The sequence below is a fragment of the Euwallacea fornicatus genome, chromosome 16 (genome assembly GCF_040115645.1).
Source record: "Euwallacea fornicatus isolate EFF26 chromosome 16, ASM4011564v1, whole genome shotgun sequence".
NCBI classification, from domain to species: Eukaryota; Metazoa; Arthropoda; class Insecta; order Coleoptera; family Curculionidae; genus Euwallacea; species Euwallacea fornicatus.
Window position 1 is genome coordinate 3,448,523 of NC_089556.1, and position 24,461 is coordinate 3,472,983.

Below are 24,461 nucleotides of genomic sequence, written 5' to 3' on the forward strand. Positions count from 1 at the left end.
CTTCTTTATTTTCAAACTTTTTAAAGACATTAATTGTTATAATGTAGCACTTGGTACTTCTGGATATGAGGGACTGGAAGGAAAACGTCAAATTTTGAATTTTTAATATAAGATTTTTTGATACAAACGTTCTGAAATTTCACTTGCCAACGATATTTCTACAATTAACCCATAATTACACCAGTATTTTTCAAATTGACACTAAGCTAAATAAAAATTAAGTTTTTACAAGATGTTCATATTTAATTATTTATTTATTTACTTATTTCTACATTGTTCACTAATCGTGAATATGGAAATATGACGTTGATTTTGTGGGAAGTGGATTTAATGAACAGAACCATAGCTGCGTTTACCACTTTACTCCTATTTCTGTTGAAATGTGTACAGGCAAAAATTTTTAAATGTGAGCGTTTCTGTGCTGAAATAGACGGACAACATTTTGAAAACCTCCTATAAACTTCAAAAAAATGCTGCCAAATCTACTCTTTCTGTTTTTCGTAATAACTCCGGCAATTTTCCAAATTAATTTTTTAAAATTATTTTTTCCCTCCTCCTTGTTGATCGCCCTACAACGTACTGCAGACCTGATCCGCCATTTAAGACTTAGCCTGTGTATAGGATGGTGATTTTGTGGTTAGACACATTTTTAATATACATAATTTTTTTGTGCTACGCCACTTATAATTCGTTTCAGAAAAAAACATATCCGCACGTTGCTTTTGTATGCCATGGAAACTCTGCGCGATATCTATTTAAGTTATATCTCCAAGAAGTATTTACTGCACATTTTCCGCTCTGTAACTGATTTTTAGTAAATCTTGGCACGCGATCTTCAAGGAAAATTCGAAGATATTAGGACACGACATTGCATATCCTAGCAATTGATTTTCTTTATTTAAAAAAATCTCTTCAAATTTTGTATTCATTGTCGGCATAGGCCTTGATTGTGCTTTCCAATTTTCTTTTAATTGAACAAAAAAAGAAAATAAGGAATGAGGAAATATAAAGACCATTGGATTAGAGTTAAGAACACACGTCACCCTGCGGGGTGCCAGAATTAATGGGGCGCGTGAGTCTCCTTCCTATCGTACAATCGAAGCTGAAATTAGTCAAACTATTGAAAATTTTGTGTTTGTTTTACGGGGTATATGGGGTGCCACGCGACCTTTATTGAATCGTGTAATGAGAGTAGTATGGACTTTTGAAAGTTCTATATCTCTTCGAACCGAATATATTTATATACAATTCCATATGAGTGAGTTATTAAATTTTGAAGATAATCGCTCTAATACATATTATTATGAGTTCATAACAGTTTGCCCACTAAATTACCGGATTTTCAGGGCTCCCACTTAACAGCTCCGTATTTATTTTGCGCCTGGAGCGCCGCGACGGTCGGGCGATAACGGGCGCCGTTTCCATGGATACGGCACGCGAAAATTCCGTTGTTTGCAGTGAGATTTGCAGACAATTACGATGATTTTTCTTCTGCAAGTTTCCAGCCTAAAACGCTTTTTTGTAGCTCAAAGATTCCCTTATATAAATTGACGCTCAAGCAGAGAATACGGAGAACAATAAAATGATGGATTTTTTGAGAAAACTAAGAAAACTCTTTTATATTTTATGATCTATAGTTATTTACATCACAAAGTCGAACAAAAATAACGCAATACATTACGTACGTAGAATATGATAAAACAAACTTCAATGTATGTTTGGTTTTAAAATAAGGATAAACTTAAATCAGTACGTAGTAGCATACATATAGATACTTAAATATATATCACAATATGTACAGAGCTATACAGAGCGTTGTAAATACACAATTCGCAGTCTTCAACTTATTGTCAATTTTTGGTCGTATTTTTTACCAGGTAAATACAGGGTGATCCAAGTTCGATGGGATTTAGGGTTCTCTCAATATCCGGAGAAAATAATTAAAAAATAATAAACGATTTCTTGGCTCCAATTTTAAGAAAAAATTATTGGTGCAAACCGCATTCGGTTTTCACCGTTAATTTTCTCGCTGCGAGGAGATCCTAAAAATTTACTATTTGTAGGAGTCCCCCATTAAAATAAGGATTTAAGTGTCAAATAAGTAAATTTTGTAAAAAGCTTATTCAGTTGGTACATTTTGTTCTTTCCGTCTCCTACGTAGACTTAATAGCATTATTTTGATGTTTGAACTTGTAATAATTAATATAAGGTTTATTCAATATGGCTATATTCTCGTCAAAAAGGTCATCGCATGCCTTTAAAAACTCTAGGATATCCCATTTTTCAAAAATGCACTTTATTTTAATGTCTTGAAAATGAAAGAACTTGTAGTTTTAATTTTAATATAATTGGAGTTTACTTAAAATAGTGTCTTAAGAAAGTATTAATAATTTTTCCAAATCAACTGACTGCCAAGCCCAGTTTTAAAGGACCTGTGTGGCAAGAGATCTAAACGTGATAGATGAATGCGATTTGCATCAATAATTTTTTCTTTAAATTCCAACCAAACATACGTTATGTGTAATTTATATTAATTTATTAACATTTCCTGCAGATTTTAAGAGAACCCAGAATCCCATCGAATTTGAACCACTTTGTACAATAAAATTAACATAAAAGGTACTAGTGCACATAATCGTTATTAGCATTTGTTATGTGGTAATGTTGGCTTTCCACTATTACACTAGTATACCCTGCATTGCTCCAATTATTGAAACAGTTACTGCCAACACTAAAGTCGGAGGGAGTTGCAGGGTTAATATTTGCAGCTATCAGAGGATTTAACGTCCCCCCAGGGGGGTAATGGTGTGTGTTATCAGTAGCACTACTTTCCACTGAGCTGCAACTGCTAGATGAAGCACTGAAAGGGCGTGTTTGGGAGGTAACTGAACCCGGAACTATTGAGTAAGCTTCGGGGTCGTTGTAGTAATAAACTTCATGGTGGTGATAATAAGGGGTGGAATCTTCTTGTCCGCCATGCACAAATAATCCTGGGTTACCTATAGAGTTTCACACGAAATAAATTTAGTCAAATTAATCACTTAGGAGGGTTAAATAACGTACTATGGTCGTAATCCAAATGACCTCCAAAATGTCCGGATCCACCCCCGTTAGAGTCACTAAAATGTTCCGGTTCGATAATTCTGCCACCACCACTGAGACGTATGTTTGATTGAGGTGAACTGTGGTGGTACTTGGGTTGTCCCACATTTCTGGTGGGGGTGGTTAAGGGTGAGTGGTTGTCTGCGTGTGGGGATGCCGGCAGATCTTCATTGGGTGTTGTTTGGGTGAAACTAAGCACTAGTTCTTTGGATTCAGTCTCACTAAAGTCGCATATTCTTTGATGAACACATTAATGTGTAAACTTTAAAAGTTCACCTTAAAACATAATTTACAGAGACTATACAGTGTGGTCTCGATGATCTGGAATTATGTACAATGGTAGCGTAACTCTGCATCCATACCCAACCTCCAAGTTTGCAAAGGAACCTGTAGTATTTTGTCGTGACTTGCCCTTTTATCAGTACTGCAAACAATAAATTTACGTATTTAATGTTATTAAGCTAAAACAAACAGAGCCATATGTTCATTTACTAAACTGGCTATATGGCATTACAGAAACAATATCGTTTATTCCTGTTGAAATGGTCTAAATGGGAACATTTCCAAATATTAGGTTTTCGGCAATTTGGGCCCCCATATAAAATGGCATTACGAGGACCAAAGTGCCGTTTGTATAATAAATCGTATCGTAATCCTGACATCTCTTTTCCTGGTTATTTTTCACAGGATTTTATTGGTTGATGAGAGAAATGAACACTAAAAATCTTTATGTCTCACATTTAAGCGTAAAAAGAAAAACGTGTGTTATGTAGTATTTTTCCGGGCTATTAGAAAAAAAATTGAAACTTGATTTTCAAAAAAAATGTATCGAAAAACTGCTTTGCGGAGAAAATGGATACTAAACTGCAGAATTTTCGTAAAACATCCGACACCAACTACGAAATCAAAATTTCGATGGATTCTCTTAATCTGTTAATTTTCATTTCACAAAACTCGTGCACGGCAATGAAGAATAGAAAAATATGGAACACCCTGTTAATATTATACACCTACGTATTAGTGAACCTTTTTTTTTTCGATGTAGTAGTACGGTAACTAAATGAGTTAAAAAGGGCATCTGCCATTTCCCATACGCCAAACCCTACGAATCCACCAGCACCCCTCAACCCTGAATGCTTGTTTTAGTTTAAATAGTAAATCTAACGGGGTCTGGTAATCTTGCAAAAGCACTCAACTCGAACGACGCGTAAGGCTTAAGGGTTTTCAAGCGTCCAACCCTAAATTTCATTTTGTTAAATAATATGTATTAGTATGTGTATTATCTTACGCTGATGATGAGAGTATCGCATCGGTAACACATCCCTGCCATCTATGTATTGGTACAAAGTCTTTTCTATGAGATCCTGAGGTTCGTACCCTGTGAGTTGCGATACCCTGTAACAAATGCGTCAAGTTAGTTAACGGCAAATGTACTAACATTAAACCCCCGGTATATCGGTGAACACGTGCTAGTCTTCCCTGTAGGAGGACATAAGTTAGAAACAAAACCCCATTATGCTTTGATTGCTCGGCGTCAAATTACGGGGCTTTGTATAGAAAGCACTTTGAGTGGTGTAAAAAAGCTGTTAAAAGAAGAAAGTAATTTCTTTCAAAACATCCTACACAAGTGGGTATACGGGGGTTGGTTTTATGAGGGTAGATCTGGTTTCATTAATGCTATGAAATGTGAACTACCTACAGGTATTTTAATAGTTTGTATCAACGGTGTTAGTTTTGTAGTTGTTACTAGCTTGGATGTGCAAAATGTGGTCAGAAACGCTAGTTTTTGTACTTAAAATCCGATTTATCAAACATCTGGCTGCTTCGTCAGCAAAATAAATTTCATAGAAACGGCAAAATCAGACGAGGATATTGGTCAATTTCTTTCTCCATTCCCTCTTGCTTTCCACTTTCTTGATAATTATCTTGTTGACATAGTTAACAATAGCCGGTGGTCGTTTCGTAAAAAAATAGGGCTGATTTGATTAATTTCTCTTAATTTTATCTGCAAGTTAATTTCCATTGACAGCAATAAACTGTAGCCATTGCAGGATTTACGGAAGGTTACGGGGATTACATACATTGCAAACACATACATGTATATTAGAAATTATCCGCTAGGTAAAGTTACCCGAACCTTAATGTTTCCTAAGTTTCGGGGAAATGTACCAGGAGTATCGCTTTTGGTGGAAATGGGATAGTGAATCGACAGTAAATATTCTAGTTCGCGTTTAATGGAGAACCATAAGTTCGCTCAAAATTGTCAGAACTAAAATCGTTTTAACGTTAAATACCTACAGGGTGGTCCTAACTATATTCCTTTAAATCGTTTCCAAAATGGTAATAATAAGCTTAAATATTGAATTGAGTTCATCCTCCATAAGAGTATTTTGCTACTTTTTAAGTGAGAAATCAGTTCATCTAGAAACCGAATATATAGCGAAATTAAGGCTCAGATTTTTTAAATGGCGCTAATTCCATCCTCTATTAAATTTATTTTACATTGAAAAGTAATGCAAGTAAGTAATATCTCTTTCTTTATTGTTACTTAACCAAAAAATGGCAATACTAAACTTAGTTCCACGAGAGTTTGGCTCAATAGTGCCGTTTTCTTAATGCCAATTTATAAAAATTCCGATGTTAACAATTTTTATCAGCCAAATAATTTCTATACAAACGTGGTAAGCAAGACCCCGAGCATTGATAAATTTCTCCATTTCCATGGAAATCATCTTCTGGGTTCTGTTGCGACCTCGCACCAGCATCTTGATACAATGAGCGTTAGCATCTGAATTCAACATCAACATACCTCGCATCTAGAAAAATCAATTTCATATCCAAACTCGCTCTAAACATGAACATGTTGGAGTGCAGTTTGATTTCAGTAATGGCACTAGGCGGTAATGAGTGTCCCACAGCTACCAACCCCATGTTCTGGAAACAACTCGGCTCGTAAACCACCCCATTTCCTAAGGGATGCTGCTTGATTTTGAGGTATCCTGAACAGTGGATTACCTGAAAAGAAAATTCAATTTGCGGTTATACTGCGCGACTACCTATATAGGGGACAAAGCCTAATTGGAGTAATTCGAGTAGCTTTAACAAGCCTTTTCGTCTTTTACATGCAAATAGGTCTGGGGCAATTGCGGAGGTTGAGTTATCCATATGTTGAGAAGGTAATTTGAATTAAGTGCCACTTTGACTGGATATAGTAAGTCTATATAAGCTCGAGTAGATATTCATCCCTTTGTTGACTATAATAATTATAATATGAAAAATTGAAATTTAAGATAGGTAATATGATGAACGTTTGCGGGCATACATTATACAGATATATGCTACGGTGAAAATCAATAGTTATTAAGATAAGCTGGGATTTCATTTGTTTAAATTTATTCATTAAAGTGGAACGTCGAGAAAATAGCACGTACGTTCATTAGTCATATGTGTAGTAAAATTACAGAATAAAAAAACATTTTCATAAATTATCTCGTATTATAAATTAATAATAGTCATATGTTTGATACAAAGCAAATTCCATCTAAAAGTATTCTAGACCTTTAGCTCTGATTTGATTACTTTATACTTTTTTACCTTATATCCTCCGTTAGTTAAACCCGCATTCCTTTTTGCTAAGACACACTTCATCCTTATGAAAAACGCCCTTTCGATCTCGTAGTCCTGGTTAATGGAGAGAGGTGGATATGGTGGGGTTGGTGTTAATATCGCCGAGACTTCATCATGATCCGCTGGGTGAATGTAGTCGTAGATGCTATTGCCTGTTAATTCAACCTGAAATTAACCAACAAAAATTTTTTATAAAAGACATTCGAAGGCTCAAGTCAAATATTTGGTCTTTATCAGCCCCTTCAGAAGGTTTGAGATACATCTGAAGCCTTTCATTAATCATTTCTATGATTTTGATTGATAATCGTTACCATTACCAAAATTTTTGAATTGATTCTTTCGGTGATAATTATTAAATAATTATTGCCTAAAAGTAGCGAAGGCTCAAACATAAACATTAACATTGACAACACCGCCTTTTTAGGCCCATGGCAGGTTTACGGCAAAAAGTAGACAACCCACAGTACCCTCAAGTATGTTATCGAAGACAAAGCTGCCAATTTGCTAAGGGCGTATTTTACAATTTTCTATTCAGGCTTAATCCATCAAATCAATCAATCAATCGGAATCAAACTATCGTTTGTTTATTTATTTTACCTGTGAGAGTCCCAAATGGACAGACGCAGTTTCTGAGATATACATAATTTTGCCGTCCTGGGCCACCACAAAAATGAACCCATCCAGGGTTTGGAGAAGGTAGGAGCCCAGTTCTTTGAGAAGGGCTTCTCTTGGGTTGGGTATTACTGGTGATGCACCCCACGCATCTCCTAGTCCTAAGGGCAAACGAAATAAGCGAATAGTGAACAGTAGCAAAATGTGTCACCACTAACATAAATGTTTTATTTTTTTTTAGTAATGATTATAGTCGATAATAAATATGTTAATCGCTTGTGCCCTAGAGGCATTATAATTACGTAGTAATGAATTAACCGACACTGAAAGGACCGACACTCTCGTTGATCAAAGGCTATAACCCGAAACTCAAATCCATCGTCTTTAATAAATTCTTTGATGTTTTTTTTTATCGGTTGAACTCGATCTTAATGGTATGCAGGGCTTTATTGTCATATAAAATATTGACCGAATTTAGTTTGCATGGCGTGTCAAATTCAATAGGTACCTACGTGATAGAAAAGCAGTTCTTACCATCTGGGAACACCTCTCTCATCTTCAAGTAAGAAGTGGAGAGTCTAATAACGGAGGCTTTGTCCAGTTGGGTGGTGATGGCCGCTGGTAAGGGCAACATTTTTCCCAATTCGATAAATTCCGCATTCTCTTTTTCTCGTCTGCTGCGGGCGGCATTCTTGCTTTTCTCTTTCATGGCGCCTTTCGCGCAAAGAGGAGGAGCTGCAAAGAAAAATGGCTAAAATATAATGATTGCACAACCACTGTTTAAATTAATTTGGGGGCGGATTTGTTTTATTAGAAATTCTAATTCAAGATCGTGACTGAAAGGGGCGCTCAAATTTGCTTTGTTAAATTTTAACGAGCATCTCGGAGTAATTAAGGCCGCGATGTCATTTTAACAGCCCCATTCAATCAGAAAAAAAATTCCCTAACGAGAAATGCGGCAGCTCACCTTTATTTTCTGCTGGTTGTTTGTTTTCACAACTCTCTTCCGACTCATCGTTACTTTTACATTTCATGTCAGTTATAAGATTATAAGAAACACGGTTATATCCCATATGAAACACTATATCTTCCACAAAACTTTCAGCTACACCTTCCGTTATCGCTTCACCTGTACGACTGAACCTGTCAAATCAGCAACCCCTCAACTATGGGCCATATCGCCCAGATGTTTTATTTACTTCAAAAAATTACCTGAGTGGGACCTAGGTCCATTCTTGACTCTCTGCAGGTGTTCTCTTATAATAGGGTTTATTTCACCTATTGGTCAATTTTTTTTTCGCTCTTCATTTGTGAACCGCCCTTTGTATGTCCTAAATGATACCTTGATGGTTCACCAATGGTACAGAATGCCTTTAGGGCGGGAAGGAAGTGTGAGATTTCATGTTTACGTAGACATGTTGGATGGAAACCTGTTATATCGGTTTTCGTTTGGACGACGGTTTTCTATTAGGATTAATTAAATCTTTGGGTTGACTCTATATCTTTGATTTAATGCGATTATCTCTAGTATACGAGAGAACGTTTTTTAGATATGAAAAGGGACAAAAATTTAAGTTTAATCTCGATTTTCTCTCATGCGCGGTTAGATAATCCATTCCTTCAAGCTGTGAATGATGAGAGCTTCGCGCCAGTTCCTTATTGAGCTGGCGAGGGAGCTTATAAAACAAGCAAAAATTATATGCAATGAGAAGCTTATAAGAGTTACTTCAAAACATACATACATACACATGATCCATTTGATAATTTTCTTTTAATAAGATTTTTTTTTAAACATTTCTAACACTCTGTTTCTCAATTTTTTTTTTAAATTGCACGAATAACCTTTCCAAAGCACAACACCACGGGAAATACGGGGTGTTTCTTAATGATGTGCGGATATTTTAAGGTAGAATTCTACATGGAAAAATAATGATAATTGGTCATATAAACCATGTTCCAAATATGTTCCGTTGCGAAAATAGAGGGGTGCAAAGTTTTAAGAAAAAACTGGAACTTAATGAATATTTTCGTAACCGCTTAAGATATTTCAACGAAAGTTTGCATGTAAAGACAGTTTGTAAACTGGCATTAATTACAATAAAAATATGCGTTTCAATGCAGACTTATTCAAAACTATTTTAATGCGATAAAAAAACTATAGAAAATTGAACACACTGTGGGTTGACGTCGCAATGAAACATGAGTTACCACTAACAAGAAACAAAAAAAAAACGATTTTTATAATAAGTGTTAAAAATGACCCCGTTCATTTAATATGCATGCTTCTGCCTTTCTTCTCATCGAATTGTGCACTCTTTCCAATATTCCTGGAGTATTTCGTATTCTGTCACATGTTGCAACTATCCTCTTTTTTGCATCGAACCACATATTTTATTCCATTTAATGCCTCTATAAACTGTCTGTACATACCAAATTTCATTGAAATATTTCAAGTTCTTTCGGAAATATTCATTAACTTCCAGTTTTTTTTCTAAAACTTTGGAGCCCCGTATTTTCGTAACGGAGCATTTTTGGAATATAGTTTATACGACAAACTATCGTTATTTTTCACGTGAAATCCCACCTCAAAATATTCGCACATTATTAAGGAACACCCTGTATAAACTGTGTACAAACAACGGCGCTATTTCCACTTTCCATGATTTCCTATAAAATTGCATTTTGTTGCAAATTTGTGATACATGTTCGCATCCTTTGGAACGTCAGTAGCAACGTGTCGAGTGATGTACTGAATGCTGCTTACGTTGCATTGTTTGATTCACATATTCCGTGAGGCTGGGTTGAGATACAGGGTGAGCGTTGAAGGGTTTTCATATGTGTTGATGTAGTGATGAAGTCATACTTATTTATTTGGAAGTGTTCGCAGGATGTGAGGCGAAATCGCGATACGTTTGTAACCCTCAGATATGTGCAGCAATATGAGACCAGGGCAAGAGATATTATGATCGCTATTTGTTGATGACTGCGAGGGCGTTATCAGTCAGTCAGCCCCTCGATCCCGTCTTGGCAACGATCCAGGTTACTGGTGAGAATGATTACAATGGGTTTATTCAACCAATTATTTCACGAAAGCACACATACGACCAGAATAATTGAAAGACTGCAATAAATTAGGGAAAGATGGAAAGACAATCGTCGAAACTCAATGAAGATCCTTATGGTTGAGTTCCAGAAACGGACACCTTGTGCAAATTTAATGTGTGTAAACCCCTTGTAAACAAAATGCCTGTTTTATTAGTACCCTTGGTGTAAAAGATTTTTACGAAAATCATATTTGATGTGGTACTTTGACTGTATGTTTACTGTTGCTGAGGACTGGAAATGTTTTCAGTACTTCTGTCGAATAAATCGCGATTTTAAGAGTCTCTTTGAAGAACAAATTGACGTTCTTCTAATTACATTTTTGTGTTTCCAGAGAATCCGTGAAAGCATCCAGGATCAACATAGGTTACATACCTGTCGATTAGATCAATAAAGTCAAATATCTCAAGATCTTCTAAACAGTTTCAAAGAGGTGGAAGGTACCCAATTTTAACCACTCTTTAAATATCTGGAGTCGATTTTTTCGCAACCTGTAGAGCAATTGTATGAAACGTACTGATGAACTTTTTTTTGGTACTGCCATAAATTGAATAAAATTTTTATTACGTTGGCGTCCATTGCCTCCATACTTTTTGACCTTCTTACCTATTATGTTTATCTCAATACTCATTTAACGCCTTTAAAGTCCCTTTGAGTGCAATTCCGACAAAATAGGTATTTAAGTTAGCAGACGGCTGGCTTTTAAATCTGATTACTATAGTCTTAGAAGCCCTTAACCACTTCCAAAAATACCGCAAATGATGGGGAATTCCGAAATATTTTACGACACGTAAAAACCCAGGGAGGGTCTATTTATTTGTACGTCCGTCTCTATTTAGACCGTTCGCATAAGGCGAGAACAGAGGAGGATGAAAGAATCCTAGAAAGAGAGGGCTGCACAAAGGGCCAAGACATCTGAAAGAGATTAAGGAATTCTGAATACCCGAGACATAGTCGGAAGGTTATTGCGGCAAAATTAAATGGTCTCGTTGGGATAGGTGGGACACGCATAATTTTGTAAACAATATTGATATTAACAACAATTTTTATCTCATGAGAAGTGTAAATGTTATGATATGTAGAACCCTGTTGCTGATGGTGCAAAATTGACGTGTGTGGATGCTGCAGATTGCTGAGAACTATCGTGTTCCGCTACTCATTCGCGACAAATTTGCCCGACAATTATCGGGAAGTTTAAACAATGGCTCATATTACCGGCTAACATTGTGTCAACCAGTTTTAATCTCTGAAACGTGCTTAGAACGGCTTTCAGGATCGACCATTTGCGTTGCTTTGTAGATATTTACACGTTTAACAACCGTTTTTGCAGAAGGTTGATGAGTACGTTATACAGCGATTAGGGAAAATTTGCACCTGCAAAAATATTTCACACGTTTGACGCATTTGGCGTGATGTCGTCGTGAAATTATTGTGGACGCAGTTCTCGTAAATAGGCTAAAAAGTTGCCAACTGGCGTAACCATACAGTTAGTCAAAGAAGTCAAAGAGGACACTTTTCGTAACAAGTTTTTACACAAAGTGCATATATTGATCATAAAATAACAATTAGCTCCAAATTATTTTTGTATTCCTTTGATAACGTTGTTAACAACTTTATGAATGACGCCTTTGCCTTAACCGCCTGAACAACCTTTGATTCTAACAAGGTGCTGCTCCGCCATATAAAATTGATTATTTGTCCGAAATATTTCCCGGTAGAGCAATTTCAAATAATGAAGCCATATGTTGGCCGACACGTCCGCCAGATCTTTCCCCGTGGGATTATTATTTACGAACAACTATGAAAAACCTCATTTATAAAGCTGCGTCCATTAACGTTAATGAGCTGCGAATGAAGATTATCACAATATTAAAGACAAGATAATGGGACCAAGGCACTGTTTGCAAAAACGGAATTTTTGATACTTCCATGAAACTGCCAGACTGATATTTCTCGTGTCAAGGAAGGGCGAAAGCGACCATCCCTAAGAAAGACCTTATTCCGGAGAAAAAGGAAAAAAATGAATGCGGTCAATTCGTACTTCATCGTCTGTTTTCCAATATAGTCTGTTTGCTTTTTTATAATATGAAGTTTATGGAGTTTGTATAATTTCTAACGCAGACCACTGTGCCACTAACGTTAGATTGGCCTCGTTTCCTGTCATTTCCCAGACTACATTGCAGTGATACTTCTTGTGGAAAACTTGTCGGATCTCGTCTTGATTTTTTTTTTATATTTGGAAAGTTTATTTCACCAAATGGGTGGCACGGCAGTCACCTTCGTAAATTCTGATTTTAGAGCCCAAAAATAACAAACAAAGCGGAGGGTGTGAAATCGAAGCAAAAAGAAGCTAATCCCTGGTAGCAGTGCTTCAGCGCGTATCGTCATATACCACTTCCTCTCATATCATTCATGGAATCACGTTTTACATGGCCCTTACGGAACGGAACGACCAGAGACGTTTAAAACTAAAACGTAAATATTCAGAAACGCAGTTCAGTTTAAAAATTCTCGTTATATGTGGTGTTATAATAATAATGAATATTCTGAAAATGACGTATTTCGATATAGATCATGGTAAAATTTGTGTTCAAAATAATGTTCAAAATGTTAATCCCTATAATACGACCGTAGATATTACATTTTGTGAATTTGCCAATGGCTGCAGAATAACATATAAACACACAAGACATTTCTCTGGGTTTAGTTCTTTTCATACGTCTATGGTCGGTTCTCCATGTACCTAACGCAGTTTTGAGTCTGAATTCCATCACGCATTTGCCATAGTAACATTAAACGTCTATTGTGCTGAAATGCAGTTAGAACGTGACTAAAAACAACAAACTTTATGCTGAAGTCAGTTTACAGACTGAACCTATTAAAAATAATAATAGAATAGGCTTTGCTGTACTGTGCAAAGGGAGTAGATTGTTACGGTTGCGCACAGAGGCGTATCAAAAATCAGAAAAGAAGATATTTCGGGAAAATTGTTGCTCAGAATTACTCAATTACTCGAGATGATTATGATAATTGATTTTACAATGGCAGAGAATTCCAATTTTGCCCAGAAAAATGAGAACTTTAGGTGTCTTGATACTAGAAAGGAACTCACATGGAATATTTCCTTGAAATGTAAAAATTGAAATATACTGAGTGACGCAGAAAAGAAAACACCCCGTAAAAATGGTTTTATTTAAATAATTTTTGGTATGATATTAGTATACAGAAAAACAAAAAACGATTAAATTTTCAGCCATATTTATTAAAGCATTTCTGAGTTGTCAGGAATTAAATTTTTTTTTCCGTAAAACTTGCAATAAAATATCAATAGGACTGCAAAATATCATTTATAGGTGTATTGTGTGCTTAAAAAGTGCTTTTAGATTAATCGAATATGTCTACAAGCAGAAGGCAGTGATATTTTCATCAATTCAACGAGTTTGAGAGAGATCGACTAGTAGGTCTACGAGAGGCGGATCGGTCATTTAACTAAATCGCCACTAGATTGAATCGTAGTGTAAACACTATAGCGAGATGTCATCAGGCATGGGTCCAAAAAGAGCGAACGGACAGAAGGAGAGGTACTGGACGGTCTCGAAGAACTACAGAACGCCAAGATCACCGTTTTCGAATTATGGCCCTAAGAGATCGGTTCGTCTCGTCGAGGACGCTAGTGGATCAGTGATTTACTCAGTATGGTAGGCCCATTGGGATTGGAACTATTTATTGCTGGATGAGAAATTTTGGACTGATTTCGTATCGTCCCTACCTTGTGTTACCCCTCACCTTAAATCACTATGAAAATCGATTGCAGTGGTGCAGAGAACGAATACATGGGAATTTAGAATGGGTTAATATCGTGTTTTGTGATGGATGAAGGTTCTGTTCGGTTACGTATGATTGTCGGGTTCGAGTAAGAAGAAGATGGGGTGAAGGACAGGATTCTCAGCTTATAATACAGAGGCATGTTTATTAAACTGTTGGAATAATGATTTGGGGTGCTATTGCATATGGCACCAAGTTACCTTTACTTTTCATTAAAGGCAGTATGACAGCTCAATGATACATCCAAGAAGTCCTGGAACCTCATCTCGTGCCTTATCGGAAACTTTTGTTAATTCAATTTTTCAATAAGACAATGCATGGCTAAATGTGGCTAGAGTGACTATAGACCTCGTTCCACAAAATGCGATCAATTTGCTATCTTGACCACCTCGCTCTTCAGACCTTTCACCTATTGCACATGTATGGGATATTGCAGGTAGAAGGTTGTATAATTTATCCCATCCCCCAAAAATCCTAGCGGCGGTATAAGATGCTGTCCAGTTAGGCTGGAATGAGATCCCTGAAGAGAACATCAATCACCTCTTTAGATCCATACTCAAACGTGTAGAGAAATGCATAAGACACCGCGGCGGACCGATAAATTATTAATTTTTTTTGGTTTTTAACAATTAAATTTGTTCAATCTGTTAATGAAGTATTTGCTTTAGCGCAAGGAACGTGCATACCAAAAATTATAAAAAAAAAAAAGAAAAAAACAGTTTTACGGGGTGATCTGTTTTCTATGTCACGCAGTGTATAAGTACATAATATAGGGAAAAAGTCCGCTCTGATCCTTATGATGAAGCACCAGTTTGTATTAATGGATAAGAGTGTTTGAGTCGATTCTAAGAAAAAAAGAGTGCATGGAGTATACCGTCCGCCGTGTAATTAAAACTACACGTTAGTTAGCGATTTCTTTTCGCCAATTCGCAATGGCGTATAAAGTCTCCAGTCGGGTTTTGTTCTGTTCGCGGAACCCTGTAATATGCCACCTTCTCTCAGATTATCGTTTCTTTGAAAATTTTAGTGATACGGTTCGATTTGCAGAGCAGATCGCGCGTGACGACCAGATTTGCTCAACATGCCTACAGATTTTCTTCTTCTTAGTACTCCTTACCATCAATACTGAATTCCACGACCTTGCTCTCCAAATCGATGGCATTGTTCATTGTTTTAACACACATACCCACACACATCAACACTACACCGTCTTTTAAACATGAATGAGATGTTCGCTTAATTGGCCAGTCAAAATCGCGCAACGGAAAAAATGGATCAACTATCAACCGATTTCCCATGGCCATCCAAAAGTGCTGATGGTGCGAACCTTGACACAGTGTTTTACTTTTGTTCATAATTGTATAATTAATATTTTGTCAACACTTCCCAGAGTCGAATCGTTTTAATATAATATACAGGTCGGCTATTGTTAGTGTTTGGCTATTTTAAACCAGCTAAGTACTAAAAAGTACTAAAAAGGCAATAAAACCTGAGGCCTTTTGTCTCAGCTGAAATTACACTTCGTGTAACCATAACTTTCGACATATAAACGACGGTCTGCCGTATCCGATTTCAAATTTTAATAGAGGGTCAAGTGTAAGGAGGTGTATTTTTCTTTTTAGTGGACGGTTTAGGAGAATTTATGAATAAGTTCGATTAATGCGGGTACTGGAAAACACTATTGAAAGTTTATTAAAATTTTAGTTCGTTGGAGACTTTTGGGATGCAAGAGACGTTGGTCAAATAATTCATAGTGGAATCAGAACTTAATACTTCAGATAAAAAGCGAAAAATAGCGAAATTTTGAATAGATGCCATCAAGTAAAAATTATAATTCGCATATGTTTTCCGACGGTTCGAGCTGAAAAATGTATCACCAGTTCTAGCTTAGCTGATCTCATAATTTTTACAGTTCGTAACACCTCCAGAGCAGTATCGCTTAAAACGGGCACCCCGTATTTAGCAAGCCTGTGTGTTCTGATTCTGTCGTTTTACGAGATTCCCAGCAACTTTCGTAATTTTATACTTGGGGACAGGGCAATATTACCGAAATTTGTGAATAATTTAAATCGTCCTCTCGAGCTTTTAGTTTAGCAAGATGTTTCGCGATTCATAGATTACATTGTATAGGATTTTGAAGAATTAAATTAAAAAAAAAACGTGATTTTAACTGTATCTTAAAATACGAGTACACGTTTAACTAAAAATATCAAATGTCCACTTATCCAATTAAATCGAAGATGTTAAAAATAACAAAAAAAAAACGCACGGAGGAACGATTGCTAGTTCTTGAATCTCAGAAGTTTTCCGATATTCTCATCCACATCACAATTTGTATAAATTCATCCACACAAAAGTCGATCTAATTGTTTTAAAAGCTAGACAGGCTCAGAAATCATATAGAAATCGAGTCTCAAATTAACACTAAATTTAGATTTAGAAAAATTAAAATTCGGCTTAAAATTTTAGAAGTATTCTGCTATTGCGAAAAGTGAAAATTGTGCTCTGGACAAATCTGAAATTGGAACCACTGAACACGGGTATATTTATCATGGCAAGTTCAGTCAGAGATTTGATGTGAATGGATTAAAGCGCCCATAAAGACCTATATACTTTTACCTATGTTCGCAATTGTCTTGCTTTCAAGCAACAAAAGTGTTGCTTCCATCGGGTGCGAGAGGTAGAGGTAGGGACAATCGTATCATTGAGAATTTTTCGGGTACTCTGGTAGTTAAGTGACGTTTTTGTTAAATACCTTAATGCTCGGTGCTTGAACGATCTTTCGACTAATTTCTCCTACATTTGTTAAACTGCATCATCGTTCATTTTTCACCTAAGTTATTCCTTGCTAAAACTCCGAAACCTGACTTAGACGTAGCTTTAATCCTTCTCTCCACAATTTACTAGCCCAAAGAGAACTGAAGGACAAGGAGGATTTCCATTTCTGCACTTACCTTTCAATTTATTCTGTAATTTCGCCTCTTGTTTCTTCTGTTCCGTAGCACAAAAATACTCATTCCACTTTAATCACTCTCTTCAGTATGTGACAACAATAATAATACGATATTCGTAAGTAAAATATGAATTTATGGACGTCCAGACTTTTTGTTTCGATATTTAAAATGATCCTGAAATCGGACTTCACTTTCCCTATTTCGGCCATTAGAATGCTACTTTTGCTTAGTGCCCATTAATTAAATTGACTGAAATATGTTTGAAAAGAATGTCGATCTTCCACGTGCGTAATATGTACGAACCCTTCGCATCGAATTCCAAATCAAAATATTGTGAAAAAGGGTGCGCGCCTGCTGACCTAAAAATATATCTGCGCCATTAAGACTTAATCCCCCGAATATCTCCCTAATCCCCCGGTTCCTGTCGATGGATTAAAATTAATGATATTTCCATAATACTCGTATGTTAAGAAAACACAGGCCTGCGTTCGCCTTGCGCCAAAATACCATCTGTTTGACAACTAAATCTATGGCAACAAAGCCCTGTTTATTGAACGAACCTTTACTAATAACCACTAATATCACTAAACTCCTTCGATGAGTACATACGATTCATACTAAAAATGTTCTAATGTGCCTTTATACATCTAATGACCAGGCTGACGGTCAAACCCCCCAAAACATCATAAAAGGGCCGAGTTGACGTCCGACCATTGGAGTCATTAGTAAATCGTAAAAAGGGACCCCCTGACGGGCGTTAATTGCTCTGTCGGGTTTCCATGGGTCCCACCGTTGACTTTCGACACGCGGCTCGCGCTACGTTAGACAGGCCATGATTTTTAAAACAATAGAATTGGGAAGTTTTCTATATAATTTCACATTCGTTAGGATTTGTCCATCATTCGTTGAGCCTCATTCTTTTTATACTCTGAAAATAAATCATGAAACGAGCCCCGACACTCTTTAAATGTCGTCCTTCTTACGTGAATGTGATCATACTGCAAAGACTTGTTGGGACGTTTCAAGGATTCCAAATTTAGTTACTGAAGCATAAAAATGTTGAAACTTTTTACTGAGCGTCCCGGAGAACACCATCGGGACCACACAAAGCAATTGAAGTAGTGGTGAAGATATCAAAATCCAATTATACTATTGTATGGAGGAAAAATGGCAAGATCACAGAAAAAGAGCGTAGCTATTACACCAATGATGTAATTAAAATTAAATAATTTTTTTATCAATTTTGGACCTCTAGCACGTATTTGGAGACATACATACATCACGAACTTTGCAATTGCAAACTCACTGCAAATTAAAAAAGATAATAGATTAATATTGAATATTTTACTGATATAAAAAATTGAGGGGCAACCGGTTTCTCTGAGGGCTGCAACAATTTTTTAATATTTCAAACAGTGATCTTAAAATTTCACGAATTTTCCTTCTTTTAGAGTCATAAAAACGTCGCAGATATTTTTGTTACTTCCTCTAAATTAAGTTGATTTAGGTGATTTATAACTTCCGGATAAAATAGAGGTCTCTTAAGGGCATCAAATCGTACTAAATACTGTGTTGTGGTTAACCTTTAAAGGCCGTACTTATTTCACAAAATTTCTTGAATTTTCTATGTTTTGAAGTCCAGAGGCGTCTTTGATATTACTGATTTACTGATCATTTGAGAGTAAACATAGAGATCTGTTAAGGGAATCCCACAATCTTAAATCGATTGGTGTATAGTTCGCCTCTATGGACTGCAACGAATTTTTCAATGTTTTAGACTATGGGTCTTAACAATAGTTCGCTTTCTTTGAAAGTGTTGGGTAAACCTACATTTATTTGTTTGTCGGTAACATGCGGTTAAAATCGATTACTCTTAGCGTGTGTTAAAAGTAAAGAATTTGGAATATATTATTGTTCGATTAATTCATTGCATTCACGACGCTCGCGCCAATATGAAAAAGGGCGGAACTAAGTGCTTAAGTGTGGAAATGTTGACTTGAAATTTTTAGGACTTCATGGTGTTAACAACCCATTAAACAAGGCCATTTCTTACTTGTACCTGTAGACAGGCTTTAGACAAAAGAATGTTAAAAAAACAAAAAGATGAATATTACAAAACCCGTCCAAAGAGGTGCCTTCGAGTAAATACTAACGTAAACAGAACCTGCAATGGTCTTGTAATGTTGGGTAAATAAAATAAATAAACACAGTCTGGTTCTGGTTTGTTGTTAATGAAAATAGACATTTTTCTTCTTGGATCAAGTGGTGGTGTCCCTCTTGATGGTGCAATTCTTTCAAGTTTAATATATTCCATGTTAAGTTGAAAACTTTTGTTGCCAAACTCCATTTTGTCAAGAAAATTCTGATGATCATTCACATTGAGAACCTCTCACGTAAAATCGTGTTATGTTTTTGTTTGAGAATCGTAAAAGTGCCATTGCGTCCCAATGAATTTCTTTAGTTAAGACGGCTGAAAATGCGTCGCTCAGTAGAAACCCAAAGTCATTTTAACAGGCGCAAGTTTACTTTATGTAGTTTTAGCTCTATGCAAACTGAAATGTTCAAATACCGGAGTCTAACTAAACACAATTTTATTTCAGGACGAGGGCTATAGATTTCCTATATTTGTTCCTGCGCCGCCACCCTTTCATACGAGTAAATGCGCGTGTATGGTTTTATTTTTGGTTTTTGTGCTGCGTTTCCTCTACAAATCCTGATCAGGTAAGTGAATTTAAAATTCTAAAGAGTTTTGCTCCCTTTTCCCAATATTTAAGTGACAAAAATTTTATTGTTGAAAACTTTTGGATAAAATTCCATTTCAAAAACTGTGTGGTGATGGGACATAACCACTGCATCAAGTAGTATCAACGATAATTTTCCATTAATGCAATATAGCAAGCTGAGGCCACTTCATTCTTTCTTTGTCAGCTATTGACTACTCGTGAAGATGAGCACTATATACAGATAAAACACGAACCTTTGCGAGCGCAACAAGAAACAAAGGCAATATCCGAGATAACAATCTGCATGAATTCTCACGTTTCCGTTTTCAATCAATTTAAAAAATGTCGAACCCCTTTCGGGTGCAGAAATCGATATCTTTTTCGCGATCATGCGGGACTTCGTTCCCTTAAAGATCCACAGAACTTGGTGACACGGATGTGAGAGATTTAAAGATTATGATGGTAATGAATTGGGATTGCTGGAGGGCTGTGTATTGAAGTCTTGGCCCGGAAAGAAATCTGTGTTGGTGGTCTTTGTCAAATTAGGGTCTCAGGGTCTGTTTGAAAACTAATATCTATCATGATGGGAGATGGTTGATGAAACTGACGGATGTTGGGATTATTTTGTCTAAACACGAGGGTATTTTTTTAATGACTGACTTCATTCCCATTTATAATTAATTCTGGGGCATGAAAAACTTATTCTTCAGTACAGATTTGATGTTTCGATTGACGGATTCGATTGTTCGGAAATTTTCAAAATTAGGTTTATAAATGCCACAGTGTTACCTCCTTGAGTTTTTGAGGTACAAGATTTATGGGCCAAAAAAGTCGTGAAATCCGTGAGTTTTGCAAGCTTGCACGAACGAGATTGCGATATTTCTTTCAGTTTCAAAGATTTAAGGTTAATATAGATGCCGCGGTTATGAAAGTGGCTTTAAATGAGAGTGTCATAAATGAGCTATTCAAACCTGTTTATGATCAAAACTGCACCTAAAAAATTTTAACTAAAGCTTGTTTTTACCTATTTTAGCGTTAAATAATAATAAATTTAAGAAAAAGATATTAGATTTTCTTGGGAGAATATTTCTATAAAATGTTCTGAAAATACTACCAATAAAAATCTGATCAAATACCTCTTAATCCTAAGTGCCGATCAAGCGTTAATGTTGCGACAAAAAAGATAATAAAAAAATTAATATGAATCGATACTCAAATGTTTAGTTTCTGATCATAAATAACTAAAAGAAAACAAATTTTCAAACTCAAATCGGGTTGTCAAATCTTTTTTGATTTGTGAGTTGCTGGATCACTTTGTCTCTTTTTCTCGTGATTTTGTAAGTTCTAGAATGAAAGGGGACTAAAATGCATTTCCAAAGATTGAGGTCCAATTGACTATCTTTGGTCACCTCAAAAAATTCTGAATTTTCTAAAATTTTCCAAAGAGGGCTGTGACCGATTTTTTTGCCTCAATTGAAATTTTGAGCGTTAATATTGCAGGAATCATTGGAGTAATTTATTAGAAAAAGCGTCAAATTGTCATCAATAAGCCTTGAGTCATATTTTTATTCTATTTATTCTCTACACAAACTCGATAAGTTTTTTGTCAAAACCTTCGTATCGCGCTAAGCAGCCTTTACGGTTTCAAGTTTAAACTCTCATTTTTGGCCAGAAAACATGCTAATTAATTATACAGATAATGTATAAACTAATACTTACCACCGAACGTCAACTTGAACCTTATTTCACCCCCTCGTAAAAAGAAACTACTTGTCCTACCGCACTCTTCAAACCCTCCCAGTTTACTCACACACTGCGTATATATTTTATTTGAGGAAATTCAAATGGCTCAATGGCACCGCAAAATTATTTTTTTTAAATTATTAAAATTACGTCAATTTGGGCCAAACCAATTTCGACATTTATGAAATTCAAAGATTAGCTTTGAAGACAATAATTGCCCGATAGAAAATCCCCCAGAAGGTCTTAAGCCTCAAATCCGCGACGGAGGCGCGAACTCACATACGAATCGTACAAACTGGAGGATCCAAAACGCGGCCTCAGAAGTCTCGCGGGGCCGGGGGCTCCGCATTACGCGAAAGGCGGGACTATGGGTGGACCCCAATCTACGCTCATGATGGGGGCCACGCATGGCGGATACTCGAGCCTTCACATGTGAGTTTTAATACTTGCGTTTGGGCTTGTGGTTTATGTAGTTTTTTAGGGCAGCTGCCAATAAGCACCTACTGCTGAATAGGCTCTGTGGAAAAATATTTTTTAGCCTAAAAATTCTAGTCTGAACTAATTATTGACTTCACCCTTCTCATTCAATGTAGATAATTAATGTAGATTCTGTCTAATACACTAGGCAACAACTGTCCATTATCAGGTAAAGTTATGAATGACTAACATAGAAACCGTGGGAAAATACGAAAGACCATAAAATACTCTTATAGTAAAGTATCTGCATTTTATTGCACGTTGCCATTGAAGGACAATTGCACCCCTGGGTTTACCTGCTGGGCCAGTGCAAGCGTTTAACTCATTGACAACCTCACAAGGAAATTTACAACACCCCCAAAAATAGGAAAAAATTGGTAGGATTCCTTGGGAAGCGATTTTGATCTTTTTCCCAAGGAAGTGGTCACGTTCGTCTTTTTTTAAAACTTTTATTGTTCCTATTTCTATTATGTGTGTAATTAGGGTGAAATTACTTCTATAGTAGCGCGAAGATTATGCTGTTTGATCTACGATACCAGTTAGTGTTATCGATTTCTTAATGGATTTTACATTTACAAAATTTCATTTTCGAGCCCAGAACTGTAACAAATTTGATACTCATAGTTGTAGTAATTATTTGATGCTCAAACGTTGATTAATTCATTTTTTGATATTTAAAATTCGTGTGACGTGATCACATTTATTTCTCATTCCATTGTTATGTTATGCTTGTCTATTCTGTGCACAGAGTCGCAAACATTTTTTAGAAAGCATACAAGCGTGTCAGGGATTGTCATTTTCAATAAAAATTTACATTCAGCATCTCAAATGCTATTAAAAATTGAGGAAATAGTTGAAGGAATGTGTGAGTAACATACATTTTAAGCATATACTTTTATACTACCTATAAAGGGTGGCTCAAGAACAGGAGACATTAAACTAAATGAAAAAAAATTAAAGCTCCGGAGTTTATTTTAGAAATACTATTCGAGTGCTATTATTCTATCCGAATAGGGTCTTAGAAAATTCCAATTTTCTCAGGATCTGCTCTATATTCCCGATATGCCATTCTAGACATTCGAGTGAGACAATTACTTAAATCGATTATATCAAAAATGACATCAGCTTCCTACGGCAATTATCAAGACTGTTTAATTACGAATTATTTTCAGCATAGACCCCCGTGTTATTACATTTTTTATTTCGAATAAGGCGTTAGAATTGAAAAAAAAAAAAAAAAACAAAAAACCAAAAGGAAAAATTTAAAAATTATAATTTTATTCAGCAAATACTGGAGAGTTTTAGGGGCATCTTTACCAGTCAATTTTCAACCTATCGATTTGGGGGAGATCAGTTCTACTTGTTAAATTATAGTTTCATTGTTTGCGTAATGGACTACTAAAAATCCTTCAAAATGTGTGATTTGATCAGACTTGCACGTAGCATTACTCAAATGCAATTCAATAATAAACCGCTGGAACTTGAAGGTGACTGCTAAGAAAGCAGAAATTTATCGGGATATACCTAAATACCCATGTAAATTTTTCTGAAATACGCAAAAAAAATCGGAGCTTCAATTTCTTTTTGTTGTTTCTCTTCTTAGAAATATTTTCTGCATATGACATGTATAAAACTTGCCCTGTCCCCTTTAAAAATAGCCCTAAGTTGTCTGTTCAAATTGAGATAAAGGACTTATTAACATATCTAATGGATGCTAAATCAGGACCAGGACCCCCAACATTTCAGATTCTGAGAAGAGGTGCTCAACTATATCCGCAGCTTTAAAGACCCATTGGCATCGATCATATTATTTCGATACCTCATAATCCAAGTCATGCCACATCGAACATCTAACACGACGTGTGCCAATATTTTACAAAGAAACGCTATATCTTAAAATGAACTAAAAATATCATAAACCATTTTAAAATAAATTTGGCCTCTTTCTAATTTCAAGTTCAAAATTTAATCTCCGCCACTGCTTGGCAACCCCTTTTACAATCAACCCTTGAGTAGACTAAACAAATTGACCCTAATCGGTTTAGGGATCTCAGCAACGAGGGATAAAGTCAACGTCAGCAGTTGCGATTGGTAGTAACAGGGTCCGCCTCACCAATGAAACGAAGATCAGTCGTTGTGTGTTGCCGCCAATGGCCGGATTTTGGGCGGCAACCAAACGGCTGTAAAAGGGTGGGGAGGTTTTGATAACACGTTAAAGAGCACTTATCGGTTTTGTATTGCGAGCGGTTTAGATGCCCCTTGAGACCGGTTTTATCGCGAGTTTGATAGTTTTTAG

At 36.1% G+C, this 24,461-nt stretch overlaps 1 protein-coding gene and 1 long non-coding RNA gene across 4 annotated transcripts in view; one reads left to right on the forward strand and one right to left on the reverse strand.

The window, feature by feature from the left end:
- Positions 1-24,461, forward strand: part of LOC136344176 (uncharacterized) — a 68,610-nt gene that overhangs the window by 6,845 nt on the left and 37,304 nt on the right. Inside the window, exon 2 of the long non-coding RNA XR_010732920.1 lies at positions 19,823-19,943. This is a non-coding gene — a long non-coding RNA (uncharacterized lncRNA). The remainder of the gene's footprint in view (positions 1-19,822; positions 19,944-24,461) is intronic.
- Positions 1,621-21,995, reverse strand: sim (single-minded). 3 transcript variants are annotated; one of them, XM_066291326.1, is made up of 9 exons: positions 15,386-15,515; positions 7,876-8,076; positions 7,327-7,502; positions 6,697-6,894; positions 5,912-6,117; positions 4,391-4,497; positions 3,379-3,526; positions 3,064-3,323; positions 1,621-2,999 (listed from the first exon to the last, which is right to left on the reverse strand). In XM_066291326.1, exons 1-9 carry the CDS (start codon positions 15,462-15,464, stop codon positions 2,623-2,625), a joined length of 1,752 nt encoding a protein of 583 aa, XP_066147423.1. In that variant the 5' UTR covers positions 15,465-15,515; the 3' UTR covers positions 1,621-2,622. The 3 variants fall into 3 exon arrangements, with proteins under 3 accessions (XP_066147423.1, XP_066147424.1, XP_066147425.1); XM_066291327.1 differs by lacking the exon at positions 15,386-15,515 and adding an exon at positions 8,309-8,637; XM_066291328.1 differs by lacking the exon at positions 15,386-15,515 and adding an exon at positions 21,665-21,995 and having other exon boundaries at positions 1,622-2,999.